Source organism: Diabrotica virgifera, chromosome 7 (assembly GCF_917563875.1).
Source record: "Diabrotica virgifera virgifera chromosome 7, PGI_DIABVI_V3a".
NCBI lineage: Eukaryota > Metazoa > Arthropoda > Insecta > Coleoptera > Chrysomelidae > Diabrotica > Diabrotica virgifera.
The window spans coordinates 88,549,149-88,571,123 of record NC_065449.1 but is presented as its reverse complement, the minus strand read 5'-3'; the positions used below and the strand labels follow the sequence as shown (position 1 = coordinate 88,571,123).

General features: G+C 31.5%; 1 protein-coding gene across 2 annotated transcripts in view; it reads right to left on the bottom strand.

Annotated features, from left to right (window-relative positions):
* Positions 1-12,696, bottom strand: part of LOC114334871 (retinol-binding protein pinta) — a 103,607-nt gene extending 90,911 nt beyond the window's left edge. Inside the window, exon 1 of one of the 2 annotated variants that reach the window (XM_028284988.2) lies at positions 12,481-12,696. Coding sequence is in view for 1 of the 2 variants with exons in the window: in XM_028284985.2 (XP_028140786.1) it covers positions 2,107-2,187 (81 nt within the window). In the remaining variant the exon portion in view is untranslated. Of the gene's footprint in view, positions 1-2,106; positions 2,261-12,480 lie in introns of those variants that run through there. The other variant, XM_028284985.2, reaches the window with a different exon arrangement.
* Between the last annotated feature and the right edge of the window lie 9,279 nt (positions 12,697-21,975).

Sequence of the window (21,975 nt, the reverse complement as noted above, 5' to 3'; positions counted from 1 at the left end):
TTTAACAATATTTGCTTTAAATACTTGGTTGAGAGAACTTTTGTTTCTTGTTTTGCCAAACTTAATCAAATTGGGTATACATCTTAAATGTAGGTAACGGAGAAATTTCATGTCTCTTTTTGAAAACTCTAAAACTATTTAAATCGTGAACCTGGTCCACCCATTTTTCTGTAAAAACCAGAAGACATGGCCAACAATATAGTCTATTTTTCTGGCAACCACATAACCAAGGATTTTCACTGTACCAACTAAATTTAAAATATCGAGCTAATTTTTTAACCTTTACCTACCCGCGCATCAAGTTATAACATAACTACACGCGTGGCTTACTTTATACGCCACAAGAAAATACACTTAAAAATAACGGATTTGTTTATTTTTTTTTTTGAAAAAATACATTTAGTTGTTTGTTATAAACCTTATTCGACATCAGTGAATACTTGGAGTTCCTTCTCAGTAAGCCAATTGGGATTTATAACTGGAATCATGGAATAACTGGATTCCATGATAAATAAAATTACTAATAAAAAATTTTTTGAAAGTGATTTTTTACAGGAGAAAAAGTATTGTTGATAAAGAAAAATATATTTTGTGCCATAATGACTAAAAAGCAATTGAAATATGTACTTATATTACTACTTATATTAATATAATCGTTGCGTATATTGTCCACCACCGGAAACAACAAATAATAAACTGTAAATTACGATCTTCCCAGAACGCCGATTATAAAGAAACTAAAACCAAATTGTAAAGCACATTCCAGTGTTAGGTTAGAGAGATAAACAAGGTCAAAAATTAAATTTTTAAATATATTTGCAGTAGAATTCTTATATCTGGCGTACAGAATACGCCAGCGCGTGTAGTTAAAGGTTAAATTCCTTTTTTAAATTGTTTAAAATAGGTCTTTCATTTTCAATAATCTCATTTTATTTTTCAATCAGAATTACTTTTCAAGTAGTTGATAGATTACGCAGCGACACTCATCCATGGTGAACTGCACGCACACTTTTTATTATAGGTACTGTTAGGAAATTTAAATCTGGTAACAGCCCTACTGATATACACAGCGCGCTTACGCCCGTCGCTCCTTCAAAATTTTCAGACACTTGCCGGTCCCGAGCCGCCCGAGCGACAGCGAGATAACCATTCATTGTCACCACAAATGAGACTGGTAACAGAATATAATAAAGTGCAACTGAGTCACATAAACTCGCCAATATTTTCGTGTGTCTGGCTATTTACTGAATTAGGTACTATTAACACATAATATAATAATATATTTCTATTGGTAAAAATACAGATAAATGGAATTATTCATCGTCATAAAATACATATTTATTTGCAAGATTTTTAACTGTTACCAATGGTAACAGTGGTTACATGGACGCTTCGCCAGTGCTATTTTCCTCTTTCTTGTTAATCGTCGTTGTTTCCATCCCATATGTAACAACAGGTCTTTTAAGGACTTATATGGGTTCACCTTTGTTATCTTACCTAGAACCGTGCTTCTCAGCAGATTTCTATTCATTCCATATGTTTTTGTTGCGTTTCAGAATTCTTTCCTATGTTCTCTCTTTTCCGATTTTCCCTATTGTTACTTCCAAGTAGCTAAAGGTGGGTGATACAGTTTCAAATTTATGGTTCTTTGTTATTAGATATTTCTGAGATATTGTGTCATCAGATATTTTGTTTTGTGCTGGTTTATCTCTAGTCCTACTCTCTTCGCTTCCTTATCTTATTTTTCAACTGCTTTTATAAGTGTCATCTTCGTCTTCGTTATGATGACTAGATCATCTGCATATGCTACTAGTTGAAGTTGATCTGAAATAATGTTTTTGTTTGCTAAGTTTGTCCTCCTTATTATTACTTCCAATATAAATAGCGTCAGTGAGATTGAGTCACCTTGTTTCACGCTATTGTTTACATACATTGATCTGCTTATAAGTTGTTCCGTTGAAACTGATCTTTCTTGTGGTATTCTTTAGGCCCACTGTTATTGTATATCTTAATTTTTCTGGGAATTTCATCAGGGGTAGGAAATTGTTAATTTATTAAAAATAAATAAGAGATAATAGTTTCTATCCTTGTTGGATAGGTACTCACCGGAATGACCGCAGACGTTCGAATACAATTAGCATCTCTATGTAAAGGCAATGAAGTCGACTTTTTAAAGTAATAAGACATTTACTCAACACACACACTACACACTAGGCTAGGTATCTGATTGCAAAATCAACTGTGCCAGGCCAATGGCCATTAGCTGTCTAGAGATATATTTAGAGTAGCACTAGAGATATATTTATATAGATCCCTAAACATCACGATATACTACTCGGTCAGGAACACTAACTAAAGGTGAATTTATATTGAAACTGCAACAACTATGTGACAATAAAAACGGATTGGATAACTTCTCATTCTACCGTTTACATAAATTAATTAAATTAATCTAACTAAGTTCAGTTAGCTTTCAAATAAATACGGTATATAAAATAATGGATTCGACCGTTACTCCGTTTCGGAGTAACGGAGATTCGACCGTTGCAAGTTAATTTTATCTAATAACACCGGCGTAACAAATTCAGTCAAGCCCCCGCCCCCTCCCCACAGAATTGGAAATGGGGCCTCCTTTAAAAAATTACTAACTGCGAATTGTGTAACAAAAACTTGTATGTTTTATATCTCAGTACATGAACGTGAAATACGGCGATATTGTGTAATTTTCAGTGTCACCAGTCAAGTGGTCAAGTCAATACTTTTCGAGCTATTTGCGAGTGAAAATGTTTATTGTGCAACAAAAAAAAACACGTTTACAGGCGGTTTTTCGCAAATAACTCGAAAAGTAAATATTTGATTGAAAAAAATATTTTTAGCAAAAATGTAGCTCATAAAAAAAATGAAAAATAAGTGAAGTCTATTGACCCAGTAAAAGCAAAATTGTATTCCATGAAAAATTGTTCTTATTCGTTAAATTCCAAATCGAATATTTCAACGTGAAATAACCAAATACTGAAGCACTTTTCAGGGAAAACTCATTAAAAATTTTTAAGAGTGATTTAACAAGCTTTATTTTTATTTTTTATAAAGGTTTCTAGCATTAAAACTAAGCGAGTTACGCTCAAAATTAAGTTTACCACTTTTTTGGCAAAAAAATCGTGAAAATCTCCCCCTATTTAGCACCCCAAATGAAATTAATAATTACCGTTTTTCCAATTACTTAAATTTTTTATATGACCTGTAAATCTCACCAGTTCAAAGTGCATATTTTTAAAGGGTTCTAGTTGAAAGAGCTTGAACGAGTCACTAATCACGAGTGTATGCAAATTTTGAACAGCCATAAAAAATTTAATGAGCTTTCCCAGAAAAGTGCTTCATTTTTTGGTGATTTCACGTTAAAATATTCTCGTATGGAGGGGATTTTTGCAGTTACTCGAGCGCGTCAGAAAAACTTTGTATCCTGTAAGTGTACCCCTACCATAGATATAAATCCATAGATATAAATTGACAGATTGAGATAAGGTAAGTTAAGTATAAGCAGAACAGTGTATATTTTAAAAGTCTGACGATTTGAGGGGGGCGTAAGGAAATGGGTGTTACAAAATTTCACAAGAAAAAAGCCAATATTTCGAGAAATAAACGTCAGATCGAAAAACTAAAAAAATAAGTATTCAATATTTTTGAAAAATTTATCGAATGATACTAAACACGAACCCCCAAGGAGAGGAGGGGGGGCTAAATTTAAATTTTAAATAGGAATCCCGCGATATTTCGCGAAATGAACATCAAATCGAAAAATTGCAAAATAGACGTATTCAATATTTTTGAAAAATCTATCGAATGATATCAAGCACGACCCCCCACGGAGTTGGGGTAAGGGGTTACTTTAAAATATTAAATAGAAGCCCCCATTTTTTTATCATAGATTTGGATTCCTTACGTAAAAATAAATAACTTTTGTCCGAGACATTTTTTCGGATTATGGATAGATGGCGCTATAATCGAAAAACTATTGTTGGAAATGGAAAATTAAAATAAAAAATGAAAATTCCCCACTTAAACGGAAAACTTTACTTGACTTTTTAAGGTTTAGGACCTAATCTTCACAACCCAATATGTTCCCATAACGCTCGAGTAACTGCAAATTTAGCTTACTTTCCTCCCCTACTATTCGATTTGAAATTGGACGAATAAGAACAATTTTTATGAGCTATAACTTTGCGTTTACTGTGTCGATAGAATTCATGAATACTCCATTTTTTTTTTTGTTTTTTTTTATAAGCTACATTTTTGCTAAAAATATTTTTTTGATAATTTTTCGATCATATACTAATTTTAAAGTCATTTGCGAAAAGCCGCTTAAAGATAGTCTTTTTCGTTGAGAAATAAACATTTTCACTCGCAAACAACTCATAAAGGATTGACATACATAAGGAAACTCTATAGATCAAAAGTTGCTTAAAATTAGTCAATGTATCCACTTCCGAACTTGTTTTAAACGTATCTTTTTCACCTCAGAGAATAGGTGACTTTCACCCCCAAAGTAAAACCAACTAACGGCACAACTCCACCTTTGAAGTGGAAGGTAAGTAGAATAGACCAGGGCGCATCTGTAAAAATCTTAGTACATTTGGACGTTGAGAGGTGACTCAAATTTTTTTGCAGAAATTGCTTGAAAATAAATCAAATAATAATATTTGAGTTATCCTCCCTCTCAAAAAGGTCCGGAACATTGTTTAAATAATCAAAATATCAAAAAATTAAGGAAAGATTCGATTTTTTTCTTGGTTTTTTGATTATAACTTTAAAAGTATTCATTTCCCAGAAAAGTTGTACTGACATAAAAGTTGCGTAATTAAATTTTCTACCATATAGAATTGGTTAAAAATTTAAAAAATAGTCACCATTGTTGCAAAATAGCAAGAATTGTGAAAAAACATACAAAAACAAGTATTCGCATTTTACGTTTTTCAACCATTTATGCTACACTTAGGACCTTCATATTTCACCATGAAAAACTTTATGATACAGTAAAATAATACTATAAATTTCGTTAAGATCGGTTCAATAGATTTTCCAACATAAATTTTGCAATCCAGCTTTTGTAAAAAAAATTCATTTTTTCAAAATGTTACAGGACTGAAAATAAAGCAGATAGCAAGTTGAAAATTTTTTTGCATATAGAAGTGTACTGTACCTTTCATTTGCAATGTTGCAAAATTAAAATCGATTAACACCACGGCGTCAAGAATTTTTTTAAATAAACATCAATTATTGGTGCTACGCGCAGGACAGCGGATAGTTTGCTCTGATTGGGCATTTTAATTTTACATACATTTTAATTTTTATTACATTTCGATATAAATAAATAAATTTGTTTATTGCAAAATAAAAACACATACTCTATCCTTTGAAATAACACTTTTATTAGCAAAAACTTTCTTTGTTCATATATTTTAACTTAAATAATAAAAGTTTATTATTTTTAAACATATGCAATTGTTTAAACAATATTTCACAAACAATAATAAAATAGTTTGATTTTTGTGGAATTAAAATATTAAAATACAGCAAAATATTGAGTAAGAAAATAATATATTAGATATAGATTGGAAAAAATTTTGGTGGAAATCAACTTGTGTGAATCGAACCCCGCTGTCTTGCGCGAAGCACCAAAAATTATTGTTTATTTCAAAAAATTTCTGACGCCGTGGTAATTAATCTATTTTAATTTTGAAAATTGCAAATGAAAAGTACAGTACACTTCTATAAGCAAAAAAAATTTCAACTTGCTATCTGCTTTATTTTCAGTCCTGTAACATTTTGAAAAAATGAATTTTTTTGCGAAACCTGGATTGCAAAATTTATTTTGCAAAATATATTGAATCAATCTTAATGAAATTTACAGAATTGTTTTACTGTATCATAAAGTTTTTCTGGGTGAAATATGAAGGTCCTAAGTGTAGCATAAATGGTTGAAAAACGTAAAATGCGAATACTTGTTTTTGTATGGTTTTTTCGCAATTATTGCTATTTTGTAAGTAGGGTGACTATTTCTTAAATTTTCAACTCATTCTATATTGTATGAAATTAAATTACGCAACTTTTATGTCAGTTCAACTTTTCTCGAAAATGAATACTTTTAAAGTTATAATCAAAAAACCAAGAAAAAAATCGAATTTTTCCTTCAATTTTTGACATTTTGATTATTTAAACAATGTTCCGGACCTTTTTGAGAGGGAGGATAACTCAAATATTATTATTTGATTTATTTTCAAGCAATTTCTGCAAAAAAATTTGAGTCACCTCTCAACGTCCATCTCAAAACAGATGCGCCCTGGACTAGAAACTAAATTCAAATTGTCAGGCATATCCATCGTGACGCTGATAATTACATTCAAAAACGGTCATTTACTGGGCCAGTAGTGTATTCATGCACTGTTTACGACAACTTATTGTCTGTATAACACTGTTTACTAAAATTTTTTATTTCATTAGTAGTTCCAAAATGACACAAAATCTAGGCATCGGATAAAAAAGTTTATTTGAAGAAAGTATATTTTTTTGTTCTTCTTAATGGCGGTACAGGCTCGTTTTTTAATATTGTATTTAATTACAGCGTAATTTCCACATATTAATATATTTTTAAAATTGGGCTATGTACCGCCATTCTTTATTATATTACGAATACGTGTGCCAAATACCTCGAAAAAATATTCAAAATTACAGCCGCAATCTTGGAACGCGTTTTGGCTACCTGTTGATCGCTACTGTATCACCTTAAAGAAGAAACTCTGTCGAAACAACTGTATAGACGAAGCAACGAAGCACTAAAAAGCCCAAAACCTAAGAATTTTGTGTAGTAAGATGAATCGTCATGCAACCTTTTGCATTCGATTGGAGAAAGTGTCAGGCAATTTTGTGACTTAAATTGATCTCCGGCAAAAAATTTTGTGCATGACAAAATGTATTTTCAAAGTGCATATCGAAGAGATGGAAAATGAAAAATTTAGAACTCAGGAAATATTGACGGGTATAATAACATATGGGGGTTTTGGAGGTCAGTAAACACAAATTTCATGACAGCGATGATCTCCGAGGTACCTGGTGCCCAGGGTGGAGCTCGTCACCTTGGACGATCGAATAATTCGCGAAATGAAGATTGTATCGAAAAACTGAAAGATACGCGTTTAATATTTTTCAAAAATCACACTAAAGACGACCCCCCCCACTCCATCCCCTGGAGGTGGGGTGGGGGTAACTTTAAAATCTTAAACGGAAATGTCCATATATGTTTTTACAGATTTGGATTGCTTACGTAAAAATAAGCAAGTTTTATTCGAGAAATTTTTTCGAATTGTGGATAGATGGCGCTATAATCGGAAAAAACGATTTATCGTGATACCGTTGATTGAGGTATACCTCAATCAACGGTGATACCATAGGTAAATTATAGAGACGGTCTAATATATCGAGAAATACACTTCCAAATAAAAGACCAAAAAAATACGTATTTAATATTTTTCAAGAACCTGTCGAATAACATCAAACGCGACTCTCCACTCCACCCCCTGGAGGTGGGGTGGGGGTTAACTTTAAAATCTTAAATGGGAATCCCCATGTTTTATTTCAGATTTAAATAACATCAAACGCGACTCTCCACTCCACCCCCTGGAGGTGGGGTGGGGGTTAACTTTAAAATCTTAAATGGGAATCCCCATGTTTTATTGCAGATTGGGATTCCTCATGAAAAAATAAGTAATATTTATTCGAAACATTTTTAGAATTGTTAATAGATGGCGCTAATAAATAGTGTTTTTCCGATTATAGAGCCACCTATCCATAATTCGAAAAAAATGCCTCGAATAAAATTATTGAAGATCATCTCCTATTTAATATTTTATAGTTACACCCCACCGCACCTCCACGGGGTGAGTGAAGGGTCGTGTTTTATGTTATTCGATAGTTTCTTAAAAAACATAAAAGACATGTTTTTTGGTTTTTTATTTGGAAGTGTATTTCTCGAGATATTAGACCATTTCTATAATTTACCTATGGTATCACGAAAAAATCGTTTTTCCGATTATAGCGCCATTTATCCACAATTCTAAAAAATGTCTCGAATAAGAGTTGCTTACTTTTACGTAAGCAATCCAAATCTGCAATAACAAATGGGGTTTCTAGTTAAAATTTTAAAGTTACTCCCACCCCACCTACAGGGAGGTGGAGTGAGGTGGTTGTGTTTAGTGTCATTCGATAGATTTTTGAAAAATATTGAACACGTATTTTTCAATTTTTCGATCCAATCTTCAGTTCTCGAATTATTCGATCGTCGCGCGAATTATTCGGTCGTCCCAGGCGACGAGTTCCACCCTGGGCACCAGGTACCTCGGAGACCATCGGCGTCATGAAATTCGTGTTCAGTGACCTCCAAAACCCCCAAGTATAAAAATGGAACTCATGTCTGTCAATATTTCCTGAGTCCTAAATTTTTTATTTTCCATCTCTTCGAGATGCACTTTGAAAATGCATTTTGTCATGCACAAAATTTTTGGCCGGAGATTAATTTAGTTCACAAACTTGCTTGACACTCTCACGAATCGAATTCAAAAGTTGCATGACGATTCATTTTACTACTCAAAATTCTTAGGTTTAATGCTTCGTTGCTTCGTCTAGTAGTGATAATAAATTTTGTGGAAGTGTTCAAAACTAAAGTTTTCACTGCTTTCCATATTTATGAATACAGCAAACAGAGCAGCACGATGCCTGAATAAAACAGTATGAAGAAATAAAAATATCGGTAAAGGAAATAGAAGGCAGAATTTGCAAAACACTCATCAAAATAATAATGACATACCCGGGAGAAATACGATACAACACAGACACAACAAAAAGAATGCTAGAGAAACAGGCAAGACAAAAACCATTAGAAAAATTTATGTTAGGACACAGAGCTAGAAGTAGGTATACATATACGACGGAGATACAAAGTAAAGCGCATCAAGGACTAAGTGAGCAAGAGAAGAATAGAATGGAACGACCATATTATACGCAGAATGACAACAAATAATAAAGCAGTATTAGTCCATAGAAATAAGGATTTTCTCAGGACACTCAAATATCCAGGTAGCTGACTACTTTTTTAGTTATTGTAGACGTATAGAAAGAAAGCCTACCTGTTTCCTATTTTAATTATTAACAGTTTAGTGCAAAAAACGCGATTTTTTCGATTTTTTGCACCCCAATAAAAAGCTAAATAGTGGACATAAAATTACAAAATTTGATTTTTTAGAATATTGAAACAGCTTCAAATATCGATTTTTGAATGTAAAAAGTCAATTTGTTGCTTCGCAAGTTGCAAAATAAATGAAAATCGATATTTGTTAATAACTTTTATAAAATTTAACTTAGAATTTTATGGTTTCATCCAAAGTTGGGTATTTTTGTACTTAATAGATCCTCAAAATTTGAGACTGATCCATTTATTAGTTTAATAGTTATTTATGATATAAGTGTTAAAAGTACACGTTTAAAGCACGCATGTGAAAGTTTGTAGAATTCGCTTCGCTCCTTCTGCAAACTTTCACAATTCACAGGAGTGCCTTAAAAATGTACTTTTTAACACGTATATCATACAATATTTTTTCTACAAACGTCTTATACATCAATAATTATAATTTATTCATTCTCAACGACAGGACAATATCTACAAAAACTTTTACAATAACTTGACTGATATTCCATTTTTATATTTTTCTTGGGATTACATCAAAACTGCCTATACTGTCAATACGTAAATCATAACAACTATAGAATAACATCTTACTTTTATTGTTGTATATTCTAACAAATTTCAATAGTTTTTTTCTACAAACGTGTTAATAATGCAATAATACAGGTTAAATTAAATTTTAAAAAACCTTTTAAACCACCTTTTTCAAATTGCGCAAGTTGTACTTAATATTAATGTTAATAAATGAAATATAAATATTTTGACGTTTCACAATTTGACAATTCACTTTTAACTGCAGTGCCTTAAAAATTTTAAAGCACTAGTGCTTTAAAGTAGCATTTTTAACGCTCCTATGGAGTGCTAAAAATTCCATTTTTAACACGGTTGTAGAAAAAGTTATTCTATTTCTTTATCCCAGAGACCTTTGTTTTGCAATAACATAAGACAGAAAATAATGAATATATGACAATTATGCGTATGCCAAATGAAAGGAGAAGAGTGATCCGCTGTGAGCTCGTACGTAGAGGGGATATTTACAAATTCTCGAGCGCCAGTAGTGGTAAGTCTGTAAACGTTTACCGGAAATTTGACATAAATGTCAAAGTGATTAATGTAAAATTAAAATTAAAAACATTAATTATAAAAAATATTAGTTGGTCAAAGCTGTGGTATATATTTTTACCTTAAATATACTTACGTTTTAAATACTGAATTTAAGTTTTTTTAATGTTCCGTAATATGTAATTATAATTTAATCTAAAAATCTTAGCGCCATCTACACGATAATTGTGAAAGTATCCGAAGTAAGAAATTCATATTTTATCATTAGAACGTCAAAATGATTAGCAAAATCTTAAAAAAATCGATTACAATTTAATTAATTTTTTGCGTTGTAAATGTTAAGCGATAACAATTAAATAATAAATTTAAAAATTACCGGTGAAAGATAATTCTAGTAATCCGCTAGGAGCGCCACCAGCGAAGCTCAGAGCGTATAGTATCAAAATGTATTAAAAAAGGATAAAAAAAATTAATTAATAGTCAAAAATCCTAATGCCAAATTTTTGAAATTTTGTAGTTTATAAACATTTAGAATAACTTTAAAGATATTGTCCGTAGAAACAATATTTTTATACATTCGAAAAGCTAGTATTTTAACACGAATTTATACGAGGTATATTAAAAAATATGAATTTCACTCAAGAGTAAAGAACCGTTATATTTCTCAATATCGAAAATTGTTATTAAGAAAAGTTGTTTCTAATTAAAAATATGTTTCAGTGTTCAATTATATCCTTTTAATTAAAATAGTGTGAATAATAAATGCACTTAACTTTTAAGAAAAAAATTATATTTTTTACATACCTCGTATTAAATTGAAAAAGTTTGGTATCTGATGATTGCATCTTAGATTTTAGACTACGTAGAGCATTTTATAAACAATAACTTTTTTTCGTAAAATTGATAATGAAACAGTTATCATAGCTAATTTTAATAAAGTGATAATGGGTATCCGTAATTTGAGAAAAAATTGAATTTTTTTTCGATTAGAATGATGTAATTATATATTTAAATATAGTTTTTAATTTCAAACAACTTTTTCTGGTAGCATTATTTTTAAAGGTATTCTAAATGTTTATAAACTACAAAATTTCAAAAATTCGGCGTTAGTATTTTTGACTATATTAGATCATTTTTAATCCTGTTTAATACATTTTGATAGTATCACTTTTTTACTTTCATTTAGCCTACGCAGAATGGCCCTATCTTCATTATTATCTGTCTTATGCTATTTCAAAAGAAAGGTCTCTGGGATAAACAAATAGAATAACTTTTAAACTAATTAATGGATCAGTCTCAAATTTTAGGGGTTTGTTAAGTAGGTACCCCAATACCCAACTTTGGGTTAACCACTAAAATTCTAAGTTAGTTTTAGTAAAAGTTATTAACAAATAACGATTTTCACTTTTCAATGTTCTAAGTTTTCAATGTTCTAAAAAATTAAATTTTGAAATTTTATGTCAACTATTTGGCTTTTGAATGAGGTGCAAAAATCGAAAAAATCGCGTTTTTTGCACTAGATTGTTAATAATTAAAAAACGGACGCGAACTCTAGGCAGGAAACAGGTAGGTTTTCTTCCTATGGGTCTACAATAACTAAAAGAGTAGTCAGCTTCCTGGATATCTGAGTGTCCCGAACATGGTCTATTTCTAGCTTATTTCCCTGGAGTATATAGGCGACGAAGAACGGTTCCCAAAAAGAAAATAATTGAACAATTGAAGCCTTCAATAATTGAACAATTAGGTACTGGAGACACATCGAAAAACAGACAGTCATATCTACATAAAAGATGAACAATTTTTATTATTGCAAATACTTTATTAAAACATAAATATTTTCTTACTATTGCTAAATATTACCACAAAAATCGAATATTTCAAAGTCCGTTTCACATAACTATCAAACACGAGCAAATTATCTACTCACACTATAAAGAACACTCGGCACTTAAAATAGCCATAGAAATATTTTTGGCATGTAAAATAATTTAATTCTGCTCCAATAAACATAAGAATATCTCAATATCTATTACTAAAATATAGACTAAGGTTGGTATGTAATATATTTTTGATATAGATATTTAAATATTTAATTTAATAATAATTAGTGAGTTAAGTGTCGAGTTCGAGTTTATTCTAATATGTCGCAATAACAGTTTGTCTACATACATACGGAAAATGCTTACCTTATTATTGTTATCAATTTACTGCACACAGTACAACAATGTAATTTCGTTTTGTCAAAGATACTTAACTAAATAAAATAATACATTTATTTCTGTGTTGTAGCTTATTCACGATGTTTTTACTTGATATTAATGTGTTAATTCAAGGAAAAACTAAAAATGTATGTACCAATTTCAATAACACCAACAGCAATTGACTTGTCCTTGATTTGTTACCTCATTACGTTATACAAATACAACCTAAATAACATTCAGACAATTACGCTTCATCAATATTTGGATTTAATGTTTATTTAATGTTGTTTAAACCGCAATATTTGATTTGTACTCGTATATACATTTTATTTAGTAAGTTGTAAGTTCCATGGTTTAGCGCACAAATTAATACTCTATTACTATGGTATAGTATTATACCGGTAAATTTTATTACATGGAGTACAAATTATAATATACGGGTGGTGAATTGGAAAAGGGGCCATAGGAAATTCAATGCAAAATTTTAAACTGTTGAATTCCTGCTTCCCTAATTATTTTACATCAAAACACATGAGAAACTATTTGTAGAGGATTGAAATTTGTATTGAAAACACCTATTAAAATTGTTTCTAATTTCTGGATAATACTTTTTCATTCTTTTCGGCCCTCTGCACTTTTTCTCCAGTATTTCACCCCGATTTCTTCTAAATCCCACTCTGCAGCCTCTAGCCATCTCTTCCTTGGGCTCCCTCGTTTCCTTTTTCCCAATTCTCTCTCATTCAATATTCGTTTGACGTTTCTACTTTCTGTCGGTCCCACCTTGACTTTACAGTATAAGAAACATAGGCAATGCAGTTCTTATGAGAGATTTAGCGCCGGGATGCCGATTTTATCAAAAAGAATTTGTAACCGAACATTAGAGAGATTAAATTAAAACTGTAGAAGGTAGGCAATCTCCAATTTTAGGAATCATTTGCGTTTAAGTTTATATATATACATCATGTTACCATTACTGCGTCCGTATAACAAAGCGATCTTATTGCGTCTCCTGGAAATACAAGGAAAATTGATAATTTTCCGACGAATATTAGTTTAAAATTTAATTTCTAATATGGAACTATACTTTGTTTTATTATATTTTAATTTTTTAAATATTCGAATTTTCGTTTATTTTAAACCATTATTGCATCTTTATAACAGGCGGCTTTGTTAACTCCGTATATACCTCCAACCATACACAGTTGCGTCCATTCAATGTTGCCAAACTGAAGGACGCACTAATATTTAGAAATACATGATACATAAAATGAAACAAAAAATATATTAAATTACCGGTATTTGAGCTTCGTAGCGAAATTGTAATACGAGTTGGAATTTTCGAACTGCTTGTTATATTCAATTATGATATCTATACAATTTTGATACAATTGTGATATCTACATATAAAAATGATCCTTATTTATTGAGAACGTATTAATATTTCATTTATTTATAGTTTTATATAGTAAACTCTCTCTTAACGGACACCTTTCTTCGCCGGACACCTCCTCTATACGGACGATTTTTAAAACAAAAATCATTCGGCGATATGTGAACTTGTACTCTTTAACTCCCTTCAACGGCCTGTGCAAATGCGGACAGCAAATGGAAAAATAAAAATTTTTATCCAAATATTTTACATTCTAATGTTATATAATAAAGCTACCTATACTAAATTTACAATCAAGATGCAGTAGAATTAAACAAACCAAGACACGTTAAATTCTACTAGGAGCACTCCCGAATCATAATTTACATATACATTGTAAATCCCAAATCATGATTTCCAAAAATTATACATTGTAAATTACGATTCGGGAGTGCTCCTAGTAGCATTTAACGTGTCTTGGTTTGTTTATTTCTACTGCATCTTGATTGTAAATTTAGTATAGATTTATTATTTAAAATCAATACAGATGTCCATGAGATGGGTGATATTTGATATAACTGTTTACGTTAGCGGCATCAAGTAATAAAAGTTTGATATTACCACTTTACATTAACAAACTGTAAGCAAAGCAAGCAAAATAATACATTTTACTAATGTCCTGTGTGTGACCGATGACGCGAATGCCGATGCCAGGAACATTAAATTTTATGATGAAGTTATTGTATTTTGTCTAGAATACAATTTTAACGGAAATATCAGATGAAGCAAAATATTCAAAAACTCAACTTAATTTTTGTTACTTTCGGATTAAATTTCGTAATAGATTTTATCTGAATATCGACCTATGTAAAATTAGTAAAACTGAAATAATTTTAGTTTTGAAGGTTTTGCAACGTAAATAATATGGCGTCCACCAAAAGGAAGTTTTTAGGTTTGAAAGAAAAAGTCGATATTGTTCATTATGCAGAGATGCATAAGTTAAGTGTTAGAAAGTTAGCAGAAAAATTTGGAATTGGAAAAACTCAAGCTAGTAAAATTTTTAAACATGTGATTAAATTAATTAATTTTCTGAGAGCGGAAACCTGGAAGCGAAAATAAAATTTTTGAAAACGTAGGGTGCTGCATGAGACCAAATTGTTTTCGTTTTCGATTGGTTTTGTAAAGTGAGGTCTAAAAATATTCCTGTTTGTGGTAAAATTATTCAAGAAAAAGCATTAGAAGTTGCAAAGGAACTAAGTCTCGATATTATGAAAGCTTCTGGCGGATGGCTCGAGAAATTTTGTAAGCGTCATAATATTTCCTTGAAATCCATATGTGCGTAAGCAGCTGCTGTAGATTTATTAGTGGTTTCTGACTGGAAAGAGAAACTGCTCGCTCTCTCTCCGCGAGACATTTTTAACGCAGATGAGACGGGATTATTTTTTAGAGCATTACCCAACAAAACTTATACCTAAAAGGAGAAAGATGCACTGCAAATAAGGCTTCCAAAGAAAGAGTCACAATACTATTTTGCACCAACATAATAGGGGACAAAGAAAGGCCACTCAGTAATTGGAAAAAGTAAAAAACCCCGTTGTTTCAAGGTTTCACACATAGAAAAATTACCTATCGAATGGTATAGCCATAAGAAGTCGTGGATGACAAGGGAAATCATGACAGACTGGCTAAATAAATTTGATAGAAGAATGCAGAGAGAAAATCGAAAAGTTCTTTTGTTTCTAGACAATGGTACGTCTCATCCACAACTTGTTTTATCCAATATTAAAATAATATTTCTACCACCAAATACTACATCAGAATGCAACCCCTGGATCAATGGATTATAAAATGTTTTAAAACATACTGCCGACAATTTTTGATTTGAAGGCTACTGTCGTCAATGGACGAATATGATTCTACAAAGGAGATTAAAAAGTCTATAAATATTACCAACTTCTTAATTTGGACCGTAAGTGCATGGAAGCAAGTGCAACCGAAAACAATTAATAATTGCATCTAGAGATAAACCGAAAATTGTGTTAACAGAATCATTTGTGTAATAAATTATTCTGAATTTTTCGAATTATACAGAAAAAAAATTGACGGACAAAAATATATAAGGCAGTAAAATTCCATGCTTCGGAAAGGGAGAACGGCTATTCATCTATGGGAAAAAAATTTGATAGAAATGCTCTCATAGCGCAACAAAATTTATATATATTTAGGTATATACATAGGTACTTCTTGTTGTGAACATTAACAATACAAAAATAAAATGCATAAATAGACCTAAACTTTTTTTTCTGAACATATTTAAAAACAGGAACAATTTAATAATTTATTTGATAAGCAGTAATCAGATTGTAGGTATAATTATGAACAGAAGATAAAGTAATTTAAATGAGGGTCTTTCATTCCACCATACCTAACCTGAAGCTAAACTAAGGATTTTAAATAAATAGCCATAAAAAAAATGAAACATGACCACATATAAAATCACCCCCTGGGATGTCTTAGAAACCAAATGATATACAATATTAAACTCAACTCCACCATTTAAGGAAATACTAAAAAAATACTAAAGCAGATTTTAATTATTTTCTTACTTGTCTTTATATGCATTTTGTATAAAAATTTTGATTTTTAACCAATCTTTGTTGTATATTATTTTTTTAAACTTTTACTTAAACTCATCACACTCTAGTCTTTTAGGGGCTTTCTTTACTTTTATATGATTTTTAAAGTACTTTAATGTTACATCCTTCTGTTCTTTAGTCCACGGGACGACTGTCCTAATAATTTTCTTTTTTAATTTGGGTGCAATTGTTTTAATTAGTGTATTATCTGCATTGCTATTACTGGTCGACATTTCGGTACCCTTGCTATTTATTAAATCATCCAACATATCATTTTCACCCTCATCACTGTCATGATAATTAAGTTCCAGAAGATTTTCTGCCGTATTGTCATCTCCTATGTCATCTATAGATTTTTCTTTGTATTGGTCTGCTCCGCCTTTTTCCATAACCATCAACAGCTTGGAGATTTTAGCTGTTGGGTAAACATCATCTGGGAGGCGATAGGAACTTCGATGAACACAGGATGTATGACCCAGAAAGGCTCTCTTCAAACATCAATGAAATATCGAATCAAATGAGCAATCTAATCAAAAGTCTATCTACCATAACAACGAAAAAAGAGGTATTGAAGAAAAATACATGTTATGCCACCTCAAGTACCCAAACTGAAGAGCCTCAACATTTCGAAGAAAGTCCAGAGCAAAAGTCAAAAATTACAGAAGATAAGTGTCACTTTGTAGTTATTAGTAACTTGAGCCCAATATACACCCCTATACAAGTGGTTCACTATATTAAAGAGAAGCTAGGTATCAAGGAATATATAAGACGTTATATCCTCCTTAAAGACGCTGACACAACAACTGGTTCTTCATTCAAAATAGGTATAAAATCTAGAACATCTATTAACCTATTACTTAATAAGGGCATTTGGCCACCTGGTGTAAACATTAAATGGTCTATCGAATCTTCATATTTCGAACCAACGCTTTCATCTGAGTCACATAAAAATCCGAAGAATATCAGAAGAGGTATTAGCCTGGAAAATACAAATAGCAGTTTATGCAACAACACAGATGAAGTTCAGAGCACAAACATACATACAGACAAACAGGCCATCGAAATTTGCAAAACTAAGAATCCGTTCCATACCCATATTAATTTCATTAAGAAAGATACTTTAGAACCATCGACTAATCTGGATCCATTGACCCCACCAAGAGTTAGATTAACCAATAACTCTAATAGTCGATATCTTTTAGCCAGATTAAGGGAACCGGATATCTTAAAGGCCATTAAACTTCATCTTGCTTTTCTACACGACCAACCTGCATTAGTATTTTATAATGGGTATACCAACACAAGTGTTAAACTGTTTCTGGCTTCCGAAGGACTTCCTACAAAGAGTGAAGATCTATGAAAAATTCTTCTAGATTTTAATGATGCTTATGGAATTGGTGCAGATAAGGTAGACGCTGCTTGCTGCTTTTAGGTCTTTTCTAACTTCGGAAAGAATTATTCACCTGCAAAAATCAAGGGAATGCCACCGAAACTACTATTCCGCTGCCTCTCCAAGACGAAATTTTTAAACATCACGACGTGTTCTGGGGGACTAGAATCCTCAAATAATTTTAGTGATAACAAATTTAGCATTGTTCTGATTAATATTCGTACTATAAGATATAAAACTGATGAATTATTTCTGTTTCTAGAGGAATTAGGGTTTCCACCGATAGTTGCGGTTACTGAGCACTGGCTTGAAGTCAACGAGCCTTTTTTTGTAGAAAAATATTCCACTATTGCTAGGTATGACCGTCTAAGTTCAGCTCATGGAGGCACCCAAATTCTTTCTACAAATAATGATTTTTCTCTGGTAACAAAATATGACTTTCTATTAAGTGAAGCATTCTTTGAGTTTTCCTTAGTTTACAGTAAGAACCTTAATCTTTATATTATTTGCATTTATAGATCACCTGACTCTTCCGTGGAACTATTATTTCAGAACCTGCTAAATTTGTTAGATGACCTGCCTCATAAAAGCAGAATAATTCAATGCGGTGACTTTAATATTAATTATCCTGCTACTTGTGCTACACAAATATCCCTGGTCAACATATTTGAATCATATGGTCTATCAATGCACATTAATTCTCCTACAAGGATTACAAAAACTTCATCTACCATAATTGATTATATTGTCTCAGATTTCTCACCCCGTGATGTCTGCGCTACAACTGTTAATGCGGGACTATCTGATCATGAAGCGGTTTATACGAAGTTTATAACATCTTTAGCAAGTCCTCCTCGAAAACTCGACGTTAAGCAGGATTTTTTCCGGTCGGAACTTTCGTAAATTCCAAAATTTATGCTTAACATCTGAGTGGCATTTTCCTTCTATGGACGTCAATTATAATTTCAGTGATTTGTTGAATAAGCTTGTCTGTATCTTCAATAAAGCATTTCCTTTAATCACAATTAAGCCAAAACATCGCAAACCCTGGACTACCAAAGGTGTCCGCATATCAGCCAAAAATATGCGTTCACTAGTCTACATCAAGAAATTTACTACCAACGTCTCTGTTACTGAATATATCACCAAGTACAGGGCAATCTATTTAAAACTTATAAAATCAGCTAAAAAATTTTACTATCAAAATCGTCTCAGAAGCCCTAAAAGTGTTGCAAAAGAAACTTGGTCCATAATAAACGATCTTCGAAATAAAACTCACACAACTCAAACATTTTCCCTTCCAGACCCAGAAAATCTAAATGAATACTTTGTTAATGTGAGTAAAAATATAACATCAACTATTGTGTCACAACAAGATCCCATTTCCTATCTCCCTAATTCAAGAAAGGTTTCGAATTCATTCTTTATAAGACCGGTTGATAAATCTGAACTGATCCAAACAATCAATAGTATCAAAAGCAACTCTTCCTGTAGTACCGATGGACTATTCATAAAAATTTTCTCAAATCTCCCAGACAATGTGTTTGGAGTCCTCATCTCTCTAATTAATAATTCTTTTGAGAAAGGTAAATTTCCAGAGTGCCTAAAGACGGCCATCATTATTCCTCTTTATAAGGATGGTGAAAAATCTAATGCCTGCAATTATATACCTATTGCATTACTACCGGTACTCTCCAAAATTATTGAGAGATTCATAAAAGCCCGACTTATTTCCTTTCTCGTTGATAACAAGATTTTATCACAAAATCAGTTCGGCTTTTTAAATAATAAATGTACCATCGATGCCATGTTTTCTGTACTACATGAGGTTTATCAAGCATTAAACAATAATCTGCACACTGCCACTGTTTTTTTGTGATTATGTCAAAGCTTTTGATTGTGTAAATCACGACATTTTGATAAAAAAACTAGATTTCTATGGAATTCAAGGTATTTCTTTGAACTGGTTTCAATCTTACTTGGATAATAGGAAAGAGCAAATGATACAGACTCTAGTCTCAAAAATGTTGTATGTGGTTCACAAGGTTCATTATTGGGTCCTCTACTTTTCCTTATCTTTACTAATGACATCACTAGTTTAAAAAACGATGGAAAAGTTTTTCTTTTTGCTGACGATACCAGTATCACTTGGAGCAACTCAAATATCGCAACTCTTCATGCTACTATAACTTCTGATCTACTCACAATAAAATCCTGGTCCGATTCTAATTTACCCTCTTTTAACGTAGATTAGTAGCATTATCCTATAAAGGAACTCTTCAACCCTTACCTCTTTATAACAGCCAGATCAGTATCGTTGATTCTGTAAAGTTTCTTGGTATTTTTTTTAGATAGCAACCTTAAATGGTCCCTTCATATCGACGTGTTAAGCAAGAAACTATCCTCAGCTTGCTTTGCAATAAGATCTGTTTCGAAGGAAATGAATTTAGCCTCTTCCAAAATAACATACTTTTCATTGTTCGAGTCTTATCTTCGATATGGTCTGCCTTTTTGGGGTTCTGGTACAGCTGCCCAATCCGATGTTGTTTTGAAATTACAAAAAAGAGCAATAAGATATCTGTTTGGCCTCAGAAGAACAACACATTGCAGAAGCTACTTCAAAGGTCACATGATTCTAACACTACCTTCTTTATATATTTTAGAAACTGTTTGCTTAATTCGTAAACATCTACATGTCTTTCCAGCAAGACCTAGACATGACTATTCCACCAGAAATTCTACCTTTGACATCTATTTACCGATCCCGTCCAGTGAGTTAGTAAAGAAATCTATATTATATTCTGCAAAAAAACTATACAACCATCTCCCTCTGCAACTTAAAATGACAAAAGCCTATTTATCTGAAAGACCAATATTATTCAATAGCAGAGTTTCTTAACCAATAACTAAGAAATTACAGTATTCTTATGTATAAGTAGAATCTTAATCTATATTTTTTGAGTGTCATATGCAGCAGCATAACTTATTAAATTTCTTAAGGTAGATTACTCAATTTGCAATTTTTTTTTAATTTTGCAATATATTGTTAGGGTACTGATTTTTATTTCACTTTATTATGTTTAATTTATATTGACGATTTGTATAATTTTAGTAAATTGTATTTATTATTGTTTTTATTTATGATTATTGTAAGCTTTGTCTATAAAATTGTTAAATTGTTCATGACATCAAGGCATATTTCTATTCTATAACCTTGTTTTAGGCACTCATTTAATATTCGCTTCCCACGATTCATATTGATAGTAAACTGTTTTTAAGAAAACTATTTTCTTAAAAATCCACGTACAATACGGATCTCAAATATGTATATCTATTAAAGTAAAAATAGATAACAGAGTTGCCACATTTCGGAAGCAATAATATGCGTGCTTTGTCAAATGTATACTTGGAGTAGTATATTATCTTAGCGCCAACACGGAAAATCGATGAACTAACCATAAACTGGTTGCTAACATTATTGCGTCCTGATACAAAATTTAAATCATAAAATATATCTGTCATCTGATTATATGTTGCCAAATTGAAATTAAAAAGGAGAAGTTTGAATATTTTGTCAACTTACAGAGTCGCAATGATACTTGAAAAACGACAGGAACAACGAAAATTATGGCTTGACATTATTGCGTCCGATATACGGACGCAATAATTCGAAGGTATCAATAATGTATGTAATTGGGATGTTATCAGACGCAACAATGATAGAATGATGTATATATTTGATATACATACTATAGTTATTACGTATATGAATTCTAAAATTGTAGATTGCCTTCCTTAATCAGTTTTAATTTAATCTCTCTAATGTTCAATTACAAATTCCTTTTTGATAAAATTGGCATCACCGCATTAAAAACTCTCATAAGAACTGCATTGCCTATGTTTCTTTTACTGTAAAGTCAAGGTGGAACGGACATAGTAATAACACATTATAATATTATATAAATATTTATAATATAATCAAGGTAGGAAGTATATTATATCGGCATGTCTCGCAACAAGGATGAAAAAACATGTACAATATGGAATGCAACATAGATACGAGTTTCTGACTCATTAGTCGTCAT